This window comes from Accipiter gentilis, chromosome 20 (assembly GCF_929443795.1).
Source record: "Accipiter gentilis chromosome 20, bAccGen1.1, whole genome shotgun sequence".
Taxonomy (NCBI): domain Eukaryota; kingdom Metazoa; phylum Chordata; class Aves; order Accipitriformes; family Accipitridae; genus Astur; species Astur gentilis.
In genome coordinates, this window is record NC_064899.1 from 20,009,778 (window position 1) to 20,029,238 (window position 19,461).

The window sequence follows — 19,461 nt, forward strand, 5'->3', positions numbered from 1 at the left end:
GAAACAACTAGTGCAGATTTGCATAGCCTCCTGAAATTAGAAAAACTAATAGAAGCACCTGGTTGATAAGTGGGATTACATTACGTGGTAGCAGGTAACAGCTGAACCCAAATACATTATATAGTGTTTCAATTAGTGAAAAGACTATTCACTAAAAAGGTCCTGGAAAACACTTTGATATTATGAGCAGTCTCCTGCTTTCACACCTGAGTCATAATACACTGCTCTCTCCATCACCTACAATACCGAGTAGAAATCCTTCACGAATTTACATATGTGGGAACAGCACTGACCTTGTTTTATGTCTTGCATGGAAGGTGCTAAGTCTAGTGCTAAAGAGACTGTTCATTATTAACTATAAAAACAATTTGACAAAAAAAAAAAAAAAAGGGGGGGTGGGAGGGGGAGAAACCAACCCCAAGTCCCCTCAATCTTTTGACAGCTCTGCTGCAATGAAATCTTTTGCAGCTCAAGTTGAAAAGGGTATATCTCTAAAAGCAACCACTTTAATTAGCAGCTTGCCTAATATGCAGAAGCTTGACTACCCTCGACTGGATTTTTTTATGCTGAGGGTGCAATACGACTATGCCAGGCAGCCACCAGCCAATGGAGACCAGCATACTCGCCTCCCCCTCCTTGGCTACATACTCCCACCTTTTCATTTGACAAACCTTGACACTCATCTTGTCCCACAGTAAGCCAGTTCAGAGAGTTAAATTGGCATCTAAAAATAAAATTAAAAAAGATGACAAACAGGAAAATGGAGCAGGCAGCAGGGAGCCAGCACGAGGTGAGGGGCAGGAGCACATCCCACAAGATTGGCCTTGGTGTAACACACAGCCACCTTCTGATTGTCACATGCTTGAGACCATTAGCAGAAAGCTGCTGTATTAATTAAAGGCCTCAGAAGACTTCTAATAAGCAATTTCTGGCCAATCTAGCTGTGGCAGCTTAAAACACTACTGCTCCCCAGCGGGTTGTCCCTTTCTCCTGCAGCCAGCAACCTTCCCTGTAGCAGAACTGGACAGTGTCTTCTCCCAGGAGCTGTGCTCACCCTCGGGTCCGGGGGGGACATCCATCTGCTCTGCTGCTCCTGCAAGGGGGGGAATTTCTTCAACCCTATTTTTCTTCTAAACTAAACAAACCTCTTTGTCCCTCTTAATGGAGAAAACATTCTAACATTAAGTAAAAAAAACCCAAAATTTAAAGCTTAGCAACTATTAAAAAAAGTCAACCTCCTCCCACTTCTCACAGCCTTCTATTAACAGAACTTTACAATAAAAGATAAATGCATTTGGCAGTTCCCTGTGTGCATTTCTGGGAAGGGGGCCATGTAAATGAGTAGCCACCTGATTAGTAACAGGAAGCAAGCAATAGCCTACTATCACCAAAGATTAACATACTGTCACATCAAGTCTGCTCTGCACATGTCTCTTCTTGGGTAACGTGAGCAACTGTTGCTAGAAAACATACAGCTCTCTCTGTGTACTGTTATTAATTGCCAGTGGTTGTAGTCTTAAGAGTTGCCTATAAAAATGTATGAGCATCCAGCACAGTGACCAAACACCTTTGGCCTGTTATCTATTGACCTTCTCAAGTGAGAATCATAGCTGGAAAATGGAGATTCATAACAAGAACGTGCAGCTACACTGAAGTTACATTTCTCCTTCAGCAATTATCTTTTCTGTGGGTTTTGAAAACGCATGATCTTTACTCAGTAAAGACCATCCAAACTGATAGTTTATCAAGCCTGTATGCCAACGCTTTTGTTCATCTCTCCCAAAAGCATTGAACAAACCAGCAGCTCTCACTTACATGGCAATTAGACAGCAACCCGTTACACAACAGAGTCAGCTGAATGCTTAGCTTTTGCCAATTGTTAGAATATCGCTGACACCTCTTTACTGGCTGAAAGTAGTATTTACTAGCCCCTGCTTACCCCCGACCTGGTCACTAGTAATACACACAGCTCAGATCAAAGCAAGTATTTTCCATTCTTAGAGTGTAAACTCAAACAAAACCAAGTATTTTAAAGTCCTGAGCTTGCCACCACTGCCACTGCCAATCACTCCCAAACCCCATTTGTTCTTTAAGTAGGGCTTACACCTTTTGGACCGATCTGGAGACTTTGCAGAAGCAAAGCTGTACACGTACTTCTTTTCCTCCTTACCACCACCAGGCTATCACAGCTGAAATGTGCTGCAGCACAAAAGGCAGGTTTCATACTTTTAGTACTGCACCATGACTTCTGTTGCAATCTAAAACACTACACTAAAAAGAAATGGAGTTGGGACTTTACCCATTGGCTGCAAACCTGGCTTCCTCCAGTCCCCAGAGAGCAAAGGTGTTAATTACTGACAAAGTACCCACAGACTAGTGGAGCCATTTGAAGCCTAACAGCACCAGGCCACTGCATTCAAAAGCCTAGTCCATCAAACAAAGTATCTAAGTGAGTTTCTGAACAAAATCTGCAGCATTATATTAAATCAGCATACTTTCACCAGAACCACAATCTCTTTCCTCCCATCATGATGCTCCCTTTATGGCATGTGTGGCTCTTCAATCAAGCTATGTTACTAGGAAAGGGTTGAAACAGAAAAAAAAAAAAAAATAGATGTGATAAACCTGAAATAGTGCTTGGTTGGGGGTTCTACTGTTCTGTTACGCAGCTTGGCATGTATGTGTGAAATAAGAAATATTCGGCAGTAATCTCTTCACCGGTCAACAGGCAGGCTGGTAGGGATTTACCTCCCCCACAGACACTTGTCAGCACCCACCTATCTACAGCCAAGTCCTCCGACCAGTAACTCACTGGGAGCATCCACTGCATAGTTTTGACCTAAGGAAAATCTACACCAAAGATGGCTGGCATAGGGAGACCACAAGGCAATGCTAAATGCTAGCAAATTTCCCCTCCACTCAGCTTGCTTCAAGAATTGGCACTTGCTATTCATCCAGGCTCTCATGCAAATTGTCTCTGAAACGGGAAGAGTTTGGATCAACTATAAATGCAAATTAAAAACACACCCATGCTATACACACGCATGAATCTATCTCCCTATTCCATTTATATAATGTGACCTGCTCTAGCAGGGGGGGAAAATGCTGCCAGATTGGTCCACTGAAGTGACCAACCTGGGGGCCAGAAGACAGCCAGACATGACAGCTGGGAAGAGGAGGGAAGAAGAAGCCAGGAAGAGACTGCTTGCCTCCACAGTACCAGCCTACCATCACGCTGAAGAACTGCAAGGTCAAAACAGACCCTTAAACTACTAAATAAACTGGAGCCCCTTACAACAGCTTCCCTTATTTACTATGCTTACTTGCTTAACACTCTTTTTGTTTCCATCACTGGTGTGAAATACAGATGACCTATTCCTCTAGAAGATGACAGGTTGAAGTTTCCAAAAGAAACATTCCTGCCATATACCACACCACCCCCACAAGCCATAGAAAACTAAATAGTAACTTACATATAATGCATGGTTCAAACACCACAGGAAACCTGGTACTCAAAACTCACTGTATGATGTAGAGCAAGTACCAAACACATATACTTCACTAAGTGCACCAATCCCTAACATCATTTCACTGCATATACCACCAGCTATATACCACAGTGTTTCAAGAAGACAAATACTTGTTTTGCAGGGGGAAAAAACTGCATGAAGTAGATGCTAAAGCTCCAGTGTTTAAATGCATATTTTAGTACAAGAGTGCCATTAGTTGTACACACAGCTGAATAAACAATTGAAAAGTTTGATTTTGAGGAAGCCCAGGGAGAAGACAAGGAGAGCACAGTTTCTCAAAACTTGATGAGCTTAGGCAGTGAACCCACAGATCCCAGTTCAGTCCCACCTCCCATCCTCATCCTCCTGCATACTCTTTGTCCACCCAGTATTCCTGGCATAACTTTTTGTGGGATCCCAAGATGACCTGGATTGAGGAAACATTACATATTCAGCTAAACAAAGCAAAAACCTAAAAGGAAACAAGATGACAACATCAAAACGCTCAACATGCTGCAGTACAGCCTAAGAGAAGGAGCCCAGAACAGGTCTATCTGCAAAGAGGAAGCTGGGGGAGGAAAAAAGTAGATAAAAATCTGTGTTGGGTGTAAATGGAAACAAAACAGGAACATTCTCCTTCGCAGCAACTGCAGCAACAAATGTAACATTATTTCAACAGTTCACAATGCATGAAGATAAACTGAAAAGATGCCTTGCCTTCCACAAAAGCCAGAAAAATATTTTTCATCTTGGCTTCTGTTTTGGGGTTTTGTTTCGGTTTTAACCCAAAAAGGACAAAAGGCACTGAGTTCCCTATTATTAGGCCTGAACCCCCATCTGCTTCTCAAGTGTCCAAATACCCACAGCCAAAAGCTAGCTAGTATTCCTCAAAAAAAAAATTGCACCTGCAATACTCAAATGCAGTTTCTTGAGACCTGTGATGTAGCAATCCCACTCATTTCTGAAGCTAGACTGCGCAGGGCAGCAGAAGCAGGGCAGCATAAAGGGCAAGCCCTCCTGCCCCTTGCCAGCCTCAAGAGAGGAAGGGGATGCCCCCTCGGTCACACTGGTGGCTGCTCCTGCAGCCGTACTGTGAACAAGAGATGAAAACTCACGCAGGTTAAAAATAAAGAACCCTCGCGAAAAGCCTCAATTCCTCTTCCCCTTGCTATTATTTTTAATCCTAACCAGCTCCTTGAACTTACTCATAGTGTGACCCTGCAAGCAGTTGTGTCAGCACAGCTGAGGAATGAGGGGACAAAGCAAGTGCAGAGGGCAGCAAAAATTCCTTAAGATAACATGCAAGCAACAGTGGCAATGCCATGAAACAATGACCACTGTCTCCCAGGATCACACCTACAGCAGATGTCACCTAAATTTCTAAGCAGAAATCATTTCCAAGCCTCTGCTGTATCTCATAAAGCCAAAAATAAACACACAAATACTTTTCCCCTGACTAGTAACAGGATGCAATAAACCTTGCAAAATTCCTACCAGTACGGAAGATAACACAGATTTTATTCTGATGCTCCAGAAGGGCTAAGTGGGCATATTAATGAGCAGGTAGAAAAGGTTGTGGGGACCAGGAGTAGGGAACATGGGAACAGGAACAGAGGGATGTCCAGGAAAGCACCACTCTCCTCATCCCATCGGGCTTCTCAGAGGAATCATAAGGTGGTGCAGAAAACAGGAACACTCCTTCTGTTTGGAAAAGAACTTCTTTTACGGTTCATTTTGGCTTGGGACTAGGATGCAAGGAGTGTGGAAGAAAAAGGTTGAGAAAGCATTTTCCGTTTCTCTCTTTTAAATGGCATTTTTCAGACAGCCTGTTTTGGTTCTTACTTCATACAGAGGACAATTCCCAGCCTCCTGCATTCTCAGCATATTTTCTATAATAGATTGGCTTGAGTCCTATGATTTTAACCCACATTTTGCACATTCAGGATAAGAACTTGTAAGAGTTCAACAACGACCTCATAACTGACTTTTAGGAAACAGAAGGCAGCTCGCTACAGTAGTACCTCAAAGTAGACCTTTGCAACCGATACTCACCACACTGCCTAACTATACAGCTTCTCTTCTCAGAAGCATGTTTCATTCTTTTTTTAAACTTGACATGGTTTCATTCACAGAAAATTAAAAATAAGAACAGTAAGACTAACTACTTTAGTGATGCTTTCCTTGAAATTACACACATATGTATTGACATGTCCCCGAGAGGCCAAAGCCAGGGGAGGAGGCGGGAGGGCAGGAGCAGGGAGAGTCATAAGGTGCTTAATTTAGCAATCACCTACTGCAAAAGAACAACTGCTTTTCCATGCTTTCCAAAACAACAAGAACCATCTATACCAATGGATGAAGCAAAATTTACTATATCCTCACTGTTACTAGAAGGACTCCACACTGGAAAGTCTGTTTATGGTAGGGCAGCATGTGGAACCATACCCTACTGATTGCATAATCAAAATCTTATAGTACAAAAGGGACAAAGCAGAAAGGCTATGCTTTAATCATAATGCACAACTGACCTTTTCCTTGAGGGCCCTTCTTCAAAATCTGAAGAACTAACATCGTTGCTCGTTGAGGACACTTGCGATGCATCGTCCTTCTCATTCTCCAGCTGTTCTGATCCCGGTCCTAATCCTTTAGATTGGCCATTAGTGAGAAGTCCTGCAAACGTGACAAAGTAGTACACAATATTCAAAACCTGCATTACCAGTGCCAAATGGATTTTATAAAAATTCACGTGTGACACTAACAATAGATGTCCAAAGCAACCGTCTTGCAAAGACATGCTGATAACATTGATTTTGCACAGAGGTACTCCAATAAAAAACTGCCTGATGGTGTGTTTCTGATTTGGTTAACTGTAAGGACCCAATCCCAAATAACCATGCTACAGGTGCTTGCAATATTATTTATATTCTTGTCACGCCCCTCATTCGAAAAGGGACACAGTTTAGTCAAACTCACAGCTGTTTCACGGAACTCCTGTTGACTGGCACTGATGAGAGTTTTTTGCATTTATCTGTAGATCAATATAAAATTAAGCTGCCATTTGGTCCAATTTGTCATCCTCTTGCTCTTCATTCTGCTGCTTCCAACTACTGCAATTCATGAACCTTTAAAAATATCCTAAATCCCAAAGGGGTGAACATCAGGTGTCTGTTTCTCGACTCTGATTCTTCCGGCAAAGTGTCACTCATCTACAGAAACTCCAGACTACCAGCAAAGGTACACAGGGCAGGAGAAACATCTGCCTTCCCTTTTGTGCCTTTTCTCTCCTGGAGGAATACTACAGCAAGCGGAGTCACGTAGATGGAAGAGAGCATTGGGCCCTATACAAGCATAACATTTAACAAACTCTGTGTGTTCTACTCAAACAAGTCACTACAGTATAATACAACTCTTACAAACAAGAGCAGACAGACAGTGAAACTGCTCATACTTAAGGAAGAATAGTAACATGTTTTTCAGTAAGCTTTGGGATGATGCCCTTCCAAGATAAGCTGGGCAGGAAGGCTGGTAAGAGTACTAAACCAAAAATGCTTAGTAATAACAGCAGTACAAAACTTTCCACCAGTGCCACATCAGCGTTACACCATTTCAGACCTCTGTTTTCAGGAAAATCACCATTTAGCACCATTAATGCACTTACTCATTGCATAACCGAACATTCAACCAAGCTGAGCTTCAAAGAGACACTGATGCATAACCAGAGCAAGGCACCTCCTCCAGCAAGCTGCCTGCTCTAAGTACCGGCGCCCTGGCCACAGCCATGGCCAAATGCTCCTTTCCCTCAACGCCATTTACTCACTGCTTGCTTTGGCACTACAACTGAGTGCGGTATATTGTCTGCTAGCAGGCTCCAAACCTTTCTTTCAGCACTTCTGATTCCAATCTAATTGCTCTGATTGCCCATTTTAAAATGGCCTAATCCAAAGTCTGCATCATACCACTACACCATATTGCTCTCTTCTTTCTCCAGTCAAAGTTTGGTCTTACTCATTCTGAACTACACCAAATTTCTCTTGACTTTAAGTCAGAAGTGGCTACATGGTGGCCACATGCTGTAGTTTTTGTACACTGTTTTGAAAATACTACCTACAAAGCAGAAACCTGTATTTTTTCTTGTGGGGAAGATGCAGTGAACTGGTAGCTCAATTTTTTTCTTCCTAATATGGAGCCCACAAAGCAAAAGTTGAAAGTAAGCACCAATTTTTGCATTAAAATGTCTCTTCTAGCCAGCCTAAGACTGGCAGAGAAAAGTTAAATGACCCAATTTATATTTTCACTCGCCTTCTGTTGAATTCCTTTCGATGCTTCCTTTCCATTAAAGAGATCTCAAACTGTGACCCAACAAATAATACAAATTTCAGTATCAGCACATGATATTACAACAGGGTTTGTAACGTAACATAAAGATATGACGCAAGGTGACAGCATCCCTTCAAAGCATTCCTGAGGAAATGAAGGCGACCTTTTAAAAGACATTGACTAGATTATACTTCTAATGCTGAATTCACCCTCACTAGAAGCCCTAGTGCCCAAGTTTATTCTTAAAAAAGTTTCAACTTTTGCTTTACATTTTTCCATGAAACCACTGCTGATATAATTTACAATTTTTGAACTCTAGAGGAGTCTAAATCAAGCATATCATTTGAGGCCTTATACTCAGTAACTTAACTCTTATGGCAGAATTTGATTAGGTTTTCCAAAAGCAATATTTGTTCTGGAGACTTGCCATATGTAAAACCCAGCAAACTGAAATATATGAGTCAAGAAAATCACCCTTCAGGTTGTCAACTTGCACGCACTTGGAAGGCAATTTTTATTCATTCTTTCACCCTGCCAAACCATCAGTGCCCTTGGGAGACAAGCATGATTTGTGTCCCTTAAGGAAAAATAGTGGTTTGTCTACTATTATTCATCATATCCAGCAACATCCCAAAACGCAATAATATTGCTGATAACTGAAGTTAGCTATCGTCAGCTGAAACCAATTAGAACAAGTGCCCTAAAACAGAGGCATAAAACTACAAATGAGAGATACTGATAAATAATGGGAACAAGTGTAGTGCTCTATAGGTTGTCAGGGCCAGCATAAGTGCAAAAATCCACTCTGAAGTGATGAAAGGCACAGACAGCCCCAGTCCACAGCCTCCTTCCAAGCACTGGAGAGAAAACACATGCTAAAGCAGGCTGTTACAAAGTTTAGTGCCACTCAATCATTTTTATATCAAATGTGTTCAGTTTGCCCCCAGATACCTCTTCCTTCAAACACCATTCCTGCTATCTGTAACTGCAGTAAACCACATTCTGTTCTGCTGCACATCAGTTGGGAGCTATAAAGGGTCTGGAGGCCCCAGACGGGGTGGGGACCCCATGTTTCTGCCAAGTGACACCGAGGCACCCCCATCACCATCAACGCGCTGGCACTGGTGCAGCTGACAGGACATACGGGTCTGCTGGTGCACTGCAGGAACAGAGTCTGGCACACATCAGTCCACGTGGGTTTGACTCTCCAAAGTCAACCAGGCTACAGGAAGCAGCAGGCATTTGTGTTTCTTAAAAGCTAAGTACTGCAATTGTATATGTATATAAAGAGGCAAAAGCAACCGGGCAAGAAAATGCTCTTTTGCATAGCCTGGAGAGCTGGACCACTCTTTAATCCTGGCTACTTCAGAGCACCCAGCAACAGTCAAGGAACCAGCAACCCATCAAGAGCCAAATTATATCAGAGACAAATAGTTCTTCTACTGCTTTTCCACGGGTCTGCCCTTCAACCTCCAAATCACGAAGCCAGCGAGCACTGGCTCACGGCAAAGCCCGTGACTAGTTATGTTCTCAGCTGCCAGAGAGCTGGCAGCAGCTGCCTGCCTCTTGCCCACTAGGCTCATCTCAGCCCCAGCTCTCATTGCCTTCTCCCCTGGCAGCTGGACTTGTGACCAGCCACAAGGCCTGACTAACTAGGGAGAATAAATCAGGGTTGATAAAAATAGACTTTATTCCTGTAATATAAAGTGTTTGTTTTAAAAGTCAAATTAGATTTTTTAATATTTTTTTAAAAATGAAACCTCATCAAAATTAAATTTGAAAGTACAGCAACTTGGATTATAAATCAGTGTAGGATTTCATATATTAAAATGACTTACATGAAATAATATTTTATATAGAGAGTGGAGCAGTGCACATTTGCTGCCAAAGTTTAAAAGGAACTGAAACACTGAACGGCTCAAAGTCACTGAATAAACACTGCTATAAGTCAGTAATAATGAATTATTTAATTAAGTCAGAAATACAGGAACTCACATATCAAGTGACATCTATGGTCCCTTAAATACACTGTCCTGGCTTTAACTGATCAAGACTAGATACTTTAAGAGAAAGGCCAATTACAAATTCCTAGTAATTAAAATGAATAGCTTAAAACTGAACCATGGAGATCTTAACATCCTTTCTAAAAATGTATCTTAGCCACATAAATGTCAACTTCACAGTTTTGCTGAATTCTTTTCTAAACTTCCGCATATGCTGCAATAGCAAACTGTAATTTTAGTTACACGCTGCTTAAAAAGAAAAGGAAAACAAAAGACTCACCAAAATTCCACTTACCAGCTTCTAACTGCATTAAGCAGCAAACGAGAATATTGCAACCACTCCATTACAAGCCAGGGAAAGCAGAAAAGCCCTTTCTGCCTTCCGGACCCCACTCGTTATTAAAGAGACTTCTATCACCTCCTTTTTATTTCCCTTCCACATTCTGAATGTTTCCAAATTCTGTCTGTGCCTACAGGTTTGTTTGTTTTTTCACGTGCAGGAAGGACATGCTCTGCAACAAACAGAACCATACACTCCAAGGTGATCCAGACAGAATACGGGTATCATGGCTTTACAACCTTTGCAGATCATGCTCCCTCTTGCTCCCACAGCATCTCACTATCCTCTTTGCTTCTTGACTGTAGTTGTTAATGGAGCAGAGGTCTTGCTGAGCCTTCTTCAGCAATGGCGATGTCCCTTTCACCAAAAACAGTGTATGTACAGAACAGTTAAATCTGCTTAAATGAGCTTACTTCAGGAGGCTTGTACTGACTCAACTGGATTGCTTCTCATAATAGCCTAGCAAGTAAGACTTACTATTCCAGTGAAGACAGGGCTTAATTTATATTGGTACAGATTCGCTAACCTTACCATTTTTGGTGATACACACACACTCTTAGCAGCAATTTACAACTCTGTTCTCAAGCCATGATCTAACCCATCTCTGGTCATCTGGAGAGATGGCTGACAGGCATGTGCAATGCAGGTCTTGGGAGCACCTGAACACATGATGCAAAATCATACTACCTGGGGACGTACCATACAATAAAACATCGTGTGAGCGAAAATACATAGGATGAAAACAGAGGAGGAAAAGAGAAGCAGAAAGCAGCAACATTAGGGAAGATGGAAAAAATGCAAGGGAGGGCTTGGGGTCGGTTAGTTGGTTTTAAGAATAGATGAGATTACAGTTACTGGTATGTTCTTCATTATTAAAGTTACTGCATAATCAGGAAACCAAAAGCAAGCATCTGAATAAATCTCAGTATCACGTGGTTAGTTGAACACAGTAGTTGGGTGAAGGGACTTTTACAATGTTTCCAAAACAATATTTCTACACCCTTTACTCTAATGCCAACAAGGCATCTAAGCATGAACATTTCCAAGTTCTTACAACAAGATAGCAACACCTATTTTAGTTCGCCATTTCCCAGTCCTAAAGCAGCTTAGGAAAAGAAATACATTCAATTTTATTTCCAGTCAGTTCTCACAGTCAGAGGCAAGCCACAAAGCCATCACGTTAGAAAAATCAGCAGTCAACACCACACAAACACAAGCCAAAGACACCAAAGCATTAACTGACCTAAATAAAGGGGATTTCAACATGACCATATTCACAGATTTCTATGTGGGATGAACACCTAACAGCAGGTCCACACAATGCAGGCAGGGCAGGGGAGCCACACTGCAAATCTCAGCTATATGTGAAATATATAACTCTGCTCCCGGGTGCTTCTTGACCACACAGGGACACCCACCTCCCACTGCCAAGAGATACTGCCTTTGCCTACCCCCGGCACCCCCCTCCTTGCATTCCTCCCTGATCCCTGCAAACTGAACTCCTCTGGGCTGGTACAAAGGCCCAGTTTCCAGGGCAATTGGCAAAACAAACGAACACAAGTCACAAGAGGTTAAAAAAGTGGATTTACTCGAAGCAGCATTCTCACTGCACTGGAACAGCAGTGTTATCTATGAGAGCATGCAATAGCACGGATTGTAGCTACACAGGCATGGAGAAAAAGCTTTGTTCACTTACGGAGTAACATGCCTATCCAAACTTCAGCTATGCAGTCTTGGGAGCTGTACAGGAAGCCTTGGTTTAAAAAAAATTAGTGATTTTCTTCTTTTTACAGTGTCCCATTTAGGGGAGCTGCCACAAATGTTAGCAAGCAAGGGGTTTAATTGCAAAGTTAGAAAGCTAGGGGGTTAACCATCCCACACCATGGTCTGAAAGGTCTGCGCCACCTGAACACAGACAAACTCTTGGGTATAACCGCACCATGCAATACCGCCCACTTGAGTTCTATGCCTAAAATAGAGGGGGGAAAAGTTACTACTTTCTGCTCTTGAAGTATTTACTCTGGCCCTTAGTTTCACACAGGTAATATTCTGTATGAAAATCAACATATAATAAACTGGCGGCTCAACTACACCTCTTGTTTTCCTTCAACCTAAGAACTACAGGACTTCACAGTTTATTATGAGGTATAACTTCATACACAAGTTTACTTGCAAAGTATCATTAATGAATAGTCCCCACCCATTTTCCAGAAGTAATAGACAAACAGTTGCAATACAATACAAATTCACATCCCGTTGTCTGTAACGCTAAATTTATCTTCTACCAAAAACGCCCTTACATACTAGACTACATGCTAAAACACTACCAAAATCTTAGCAGGCACGTTAAATAAAAGCATTAATTATTTGATGCCAAGTTAAAACATACCGGTATCTTTAAAACATCTGCAGTCTGCATTAATCAGTATACTGTACAGAGTTACTCTATTTAGCTGTTGTATAGCTATGCAAAAGATAATTTAGTTTTATAGTGCAAATGCCATCTGTCACATTGTCACAGCATGACATGATATCACATTACATATTAAACAGTCAACACGCCTTGAAAATAAGGCCTATTTTCATGCCATGGTTGTCTTAGAGACTAAAGAACTGGGTTTTCATGATAGTAACATAATTTAAAAACAAAACAAAACATTTTTCTCTGGGATCAGAGATACCAATTCCCTGTCCATTTTTTAAGGATAGTTGTCAAAGAAAATGCTATTTTGATCTCATTTGGTAATGCAAACCCACAACAGTTTTCTGTCTCTAAATAAAAAAAACACAGCATGAAACAGTCGTCGTTTATACCACATGATGCTCTCAGTTGCCACCATGATGGTAATTAAAAGTACATGCGCTTTTCAGATGACAGGCTACTGGACATTAGGTTGATTGGGGGACATAATGGAACATATGCATAAAGCAGTACTGTTATGCCAAAAACTGTTAGCAAATAGTTTGTACAGTCTTCATAAATTACTAGAAGAGTGCTTTTATATGTAGATATAAATCATTACTACAGAAGCCAAGCATGAATGACATTACAGCACAAGATGTGTTTGTCAGTCTGTCAAAAGACAAGATCAATGAGAACTGATTAAATAACACAGGTTGAAAGAAGCTCCTTACTCTCATTACATCTCCATCCAAAATTGCCATTAAGCAATGAAAGACATTTATGTGACTTTGTTTCCAGCATACGAGCCCATTATCAAGTACCTGTTAGCAGCATTAATTGAAATTATATTGTTCTGGTGTTTCAACACAACGCTTTTAAGGGTGTTTCGTTTTGTTTTCATTGAGGGGAGTTTGGATGGGGGGTGTGGGGGGTGCGTGGTATTAAACTCGTAGAAACAAGAATATAACAGTAAAAAATGAACCTGATTTATTTCTGCCAGGAACTATCCCAGGCCATAGGACATACTTCAAGCCTCAGTTTTATTTATGAAATATGCATCTGGAATAAATTTAAAAAGAAAAAAAAGAAAAACAAACAAAAACAAAACCAAACCAAAGCCTACAACATATCATATACAGAGAAAAACCTCACCTGAAGTCTACAGAATCACAGAAGATCTCAAGTTGGAAGGGACCCGTAAGGATCGAGCCTAACTCCCTGTTCCTTGCAGGACTACCTAACACTAAACCAAAAAACAGCACACTTCTTGCCGTCCTCAGGCTCAGGTGCTTTGGGCTACAGCTGCCAGTTTGTACTGGGATAGGGCCAGGGGTGCCAGTTTGTACTGGGACAGGGCCCAGTCTGTACTTCTGTTATTTTAGGTTTATTTAAAAAAAAAAAAAAATAAAAAAAAAATCTATTCAAAGTGTCACACCTCTCTGATTAAAGGCATTTCTCTGCTTTTAAGGACGCAATGAAAACTCCAAACCCCAGATTCCTCCAGGGAATCACACGACCCCTTCTAGCACCTTATTTTTCATACGGCTGAACAGAGGCCATCAGCCTGGGCACCACCGTGGTGTGGCCTGGATAAGGGTAGGAACAGGAGTAACAAATAGGCTGAGCAGCAGGGTAGGTGTTCATACACAGGTGAAGTAGATAGCAGCAGTAATGCTGACTCCAAAAAAGCTGGGGGAACAAATACATATCTCCTAAATCCCCTACCTCAAATGCAGGGAGCTGACCAAGTCAGAGCTTAAAATCACAATTTTTTTTATTTTTTTTTTTTAAAGAGACAAAAACAAGGAAACCCAAGGAATAGCTGCCCCAAGACCCAAAAGCTAGGGCTGTCCTGAATGAAGCAGAACAGAGAGGAAGAAAGAGGGCTGATGGCCACCACCTTACCAGCTGCTCCCTGTTGTATCAGCACCATTGTGCTATCGAAGCTTCTACCAATTGCCCCTGGAGCTGTATGATAAAGGGAGAGCAGCAGCTTTTATAATAAGTAGGTACCAGGCCATGTAAAGGTCATTAAGTTCTGACAAACAGAAATACAGTGAATTTTATAGTACTGCAAGCACTACCTGTTAGCACTGGGGAAACAAGCACCATGTACTCTTCCCATGTCTTGCCAAGGTATCACATCACAGCATTTGATGTACGCAGCTTGCATCCACCTCTGTCCCCCAGCCACCTTTGACTGCAATCAGAAAGCTTTGGAGGAACAAGAGGCCTCTAAATGCAAGCTATAGACCTTTGCTGTTCAGAGAGATGTGGGTGGAGAAGGCACGAAGCCCTTTGCAGCACCAAGAGAACACCGTCGCCAGAATAAAGCCCGGGTAGGGCTCAGGGACCTGGACCTGGTCCAGATGCAGCCACCACCAAGCAGGTGCCCCTGGAGAGGTCACCTCCCCTCCATGCACCCCAGCTCACCCACTTGTAAAATAAAGGTAGCGAGATCAGCCTCCACGGTGAAGTGCAGGGAGGGGAACAGACAGTAAGCATGACATGAGATGTGGGTTTATTACTAAAATCCCTCAGTGGTGTGTGCCTTGTGTTGATTTTGGCGTTGGACAGAGTGACTTTATTTCTCCCTGAGGAGAACAAGTGGCCTTTGATTTGCAAGCTATGCCAGGGACATCTGTCCTACAGAACATTTTCCCTCATTTGGTAGTTACATATGCAATCTGGAAACAGAGTTAAACATGCATTTTATTTGAAATTACAGGCACAAGCAGGTCCGCAAGTGTAATTTATCTCTATTCAGTTCAAGGATATCAGTGATAGAAAAATCAGCATAACCACTGAGAGAGAGAAAAGTCTACGTTCTCAGGTATTAACAAAATCATCAGTGACATATGAATAAATTATTCTTTGGGCTTTATGCCAAAACCATCAGGTCTTGTTTATCCTGCCTTTTCTGGAGAATTTTAGGGCTGAATGGAGCAGCAGTGGGGTAATATTCCACAAGAGGTGAGAGTAAAGACAACCCTCAACATGTCTGTGAAAGAAAGCATTTAATTTTAAAATCTTTCGTTCCTTCCACTTTTACTTGGTTTGTATCTATTTAACAGTTATTTGGAGAAAAGTTACTGACTCAGTTTCCAAAGTATTTTCACTTGTTCTTCACAAATATCCCCTCATGTGAGGGCGAGAACATGGATTATTCTGGTAAATAAGAATTAAGTAAAGCAAGCTAGTCAGCATTTTAGGTCTTTGTCACCTATATGTGAGCACTAAGTGAGAGCAAGTCCTCCCCCTTCTGAAGCACTTTTACAGATCCATCTTAACTGTAATACACCACTAGCAGTCCCATTTTTTAGTCAGTTATTTCCCCCACCTCAGCATCACAGGGATGTACTTTTAGAGCCAGTGACATACTTTACCCTGTTTCAGAGTTAAACTTCAACTAGGAATGGATGGACAAAGGAACAATAAATCCACACTTTGAAAATACTCATACGTTGGCACCGAGGGACTAGACAGATTAGTAAAAAAGAAAAAAAAAAATTCTGGTATTTTAAGTAACATGAGAAGGAAAGCTATGCCAAGAGCATGTCTCCAGACAACAGCTATTCTACACTAGAAAGTAAAAATTAGCAATTGTGTCTCCACAGAGTATAAACGAAGGAGGAAGAAAGAAGGTGAAGGCAAACACAGTCAAGCAAGGAAGAGCCTGCTAATTGGAAGAAAATACAACATATGAATGTGCAAATAAAACAACAAGGGAAATAAAAAGGGATGCAAAGTCTCACTGGTAACAATGAACACTTGGGAGCCCAAAAAGGGAGAGACATGCAGCTAAAACCCAGAGGCTTAGCAAAGCTTGGCTCTATGTGTTACAATTTCTAAGAAACCCTTACAGGCTATATAATTCAAAAACAGCGTATCTGCACGAAATCAGATGCAACAGCGAAACAGCATCTTGATGAACATTTGCTACACACTTTTCCTCTAACGAAGCACGCTTCCTACTGATCTGTGGTGAGGGATCACACAAACAGGCTGGGCTTACAATTTCAGCAGACAGAGGTGATGAAAGGCCCGTTTCTGGAACTGGTGCCATGGACCGCCAGCATCTTCCCACTGCAAAGGCAGCTGCTGGCAGCAGCAGAGGAGGACGGGGCCACCCTCTGCTGCACCCTTCAGAGCGAGCTCAGCCCTTCGGAGCTGTGGCATGACACTTCAGTAACCTCCATGCTCCTCCAGAGGACCAGGCTAGCCCTCCTCCATTTGCAAATGGGCGGCAGCAAGAACAGGCAGCCTGAGTTACTTCTTTCTCCAGTGAACTGAATTGAATTAAATGATCAGAGGAAAAAATGTGGGCCTTGACTTCTATGCACACCTCAAAAGTGAGCAAAACACCAGACTCTGGAACAGGAGGAGGGTGCTAGCACAGCAGCATGCCGTAGGAAAAACGATGGGGAAAAAGATGACAGAAGTGCCAGAAAGCCCTTTTGGGGAGGTTATCCTCTGCTTGTCTCTAATTTTGCCCCTGTGTGACAAAAGCCGTGAAAGGCAAACGCTGAATGACATACTTCTAATTCCATAGTCCCATTTAATATTTTAATGCATGTCATTGAGGATTTGCCTTTCATGACTTTTGCCAGGAGCACGGGCAGCCCTCCAGACAGATAGAAGAAATACTTTTTCCCCTGATGTGACACAAGCTATGAAGATCTTGTTTGCTGCAAGAACACACAACCTGGCGATGCAGCAGTGACCCTCCCACACAGCCAGCAGATGTGGATACAGATTCAGCCCTCTCTTCACTGGAAATGCTCTGAGCCTTCAGTCAAAGAAAAGGAGGGGAAAAGTCCTCCTCCTGTCCTGGGAAAAAATAATTGAGCTAAATGCTAGATGTTCTACAAGAACTCAAGTTACATATGACAGATATTTGAATTAAACCGCTTTAATTACTTTCACTCCACATTTTCAATAACTTTTTAGTGAACATGCCCTCCCTAACTCTGAGATCATCCATCAGCCAGCTATAGGAGTCAAGCTGTCAACCTCTTTCGCTGACAAGGATTTTTTTTTTTTTCCCCTGGCATGCCACCTCCTTCTACTAAGCGCCTGAATTATGATCTCCAAGTTTAGAGCAATTAAATACCCACCGACTTCAGGAAAAAAAAAAAAAAAAAATAGGCCACAGTCACTTTTAACTTAACACCTTAGCCTCTTCAGCAACACGCCGGGCAGCCCTTTGCTGCCCTAGGAGGTCAGGGCAGCCTGGCTGGACCACAGGCAGTGCCGCACGGCAGGGAGGCAGGATGCCTCCCACAACGCCAGGGATGCGCTTGCACTGCCCACAGCCAAATTTCCAGTTCCCTGCCAGCCTGAGTGCTCACGTATCTGTCGAGAGCCTTAACATAGGCTTGACAACCACGCCAGCATAAGGCCCTGTGACATCCCAGGAGGAGGGGAGGGAAGAAAGCTGCCTGAGCAATTCTCAAACAGTTTTTTTTAAGCCATTGGTTTCCCAGGCTTTTGTCTGTAATCCTAAGTTTCATCCACGATGCTCAGCGCCTTGCTGCTAGTAGGGAAAGGCGATTCTCTTCAGGGCAAAACCAGCAATGGCTTTTCCTGGGAGTAAACTCTTCCCCTTGACACTATCTACCTTGTGTGCCATATATTTCTTCTCCTTCACAGAAAGCAGCTACAAAGGCACTGTAAAACAACACAAAAAACTCAGAACACCTGGAAAGCCACCAAAACTTGGCCTTTGAACTTTTGGGACACCTTCCTCCTTGTCATTGGTTTTATGTCTAGCTTGCTAGATTGATTCTAAAAATATATTTCTTTTTTAATACTCAGCATGATTTTAACATATGAAACAGCAATATGGCCATAAAAAGGTTGGGGTTTTTTTCCCATACAGTAAGCAAACATCTTTTCAAAACCAGGTTGCTTAAAAAAAAACCAAACAAACCAAAAAACCCCCACCTATCTTTCTGTGAAATCTGTACTTGCAGAACTGTATTCACCCCTTCCCAGAGGGAAGGGTTTGGTTGTTGGGGGTTTTTTTTGGTGGAGACAGGCAAGTGAGTATCATTTCCTCACTTTCTTAAATTAAAGGTTGGAGGAGTACACTTCATGCTCAGCATGAAGAGCTGCTCTGCTGTTTTGACTCGGCCCCCTGTAATCTGTTCACAGAGCTATTGTCAGAGGAGAGGAGGCTCATGACAGTGACTGTAAAACGTTTAGACCAACTGCCGCAAACTGAAATCACAAGTGCAATACGAAAGCCCGATGCGAACGAACAAATTGTTCTGCCATTGGCGTGCACGGGAGCGATGACATTTCACCTCTATTCGAGCAGTAAGCCTTTGCCTAAGGTGCGGATCCCAAGCCCGAATCCTACACGATGCCGACAGCAGTGGCAGGGGTTGGCAGATGTCTCTTTAATGCACAGCAACCATCTACCTGCTGGGCACGTGCAATGGAAAAAAAAACCACACCGGGAAATAAATCTGTAGCTGGAAGGTGCTTAGGAGAAATCCCTGCCCTCCCAGACTGGCTCCAGCGCTGCAGTGACTGGAGAGCAGGTGAGGGGACAAAGCAGGAGGAGCCCATGCTTGGCCACCAGCTGAGCTCCGAAGATCTCACCGCAGGAATGATGCGCAGGCCAAAGCAAGAGCAACACAAGCTTAAAGGCATCAGATAACGTGAACTTCGGCCACCTGCCAGAGCTTACGCAGAGACCATTCTCATTTTAATTGGAGGAATAACTAATTCTCACCAGCATTAATGCAGTTCTCCAAAGCATCGGCATATGAAACGTCAGCGCTGTAACAGCCTTTAAGGAAACACTCCTCAAATGCCAAGCAATTTCCATCTCTATTTCTAGCTCTTGAGACCAGCAGCTTAACCTTACTTTCACCTCCC

At 42.5% G+C, this 19,461-nt stretch overlaps 1 protein-coding gene across 4 annotated transcripts in view; it reads right to left on the reverse strand.

The window, feature by feature from the left end:
- Window positions 1-19,461, reverse strand: part of JARID2 (jumonji and AT-rich interaction domain containing 2) — a 225,212-nt gene that overhangs the window by 93,492 nt on the left and 112,259 nt on the right. For 3 of the 4 annotated variants that reach the window (XM_049823873.1, XM_049823872.1, XM_049823874.1), the window contains exon 3: window positions 6,038-6,179. The exons of the other annotated variant lie outside the window; for it this stretch is intronic. In XM_049823873.1, the coding sequence (XP_049679830.1) occupies window positions 6,038-6,179 (142 nt within the window). The remainder of the gene's footprint in view (window positions 1-6,037; window positions 6,180-19,461) is intronic. 4 annotated transcript variants of the gene reach the window in all.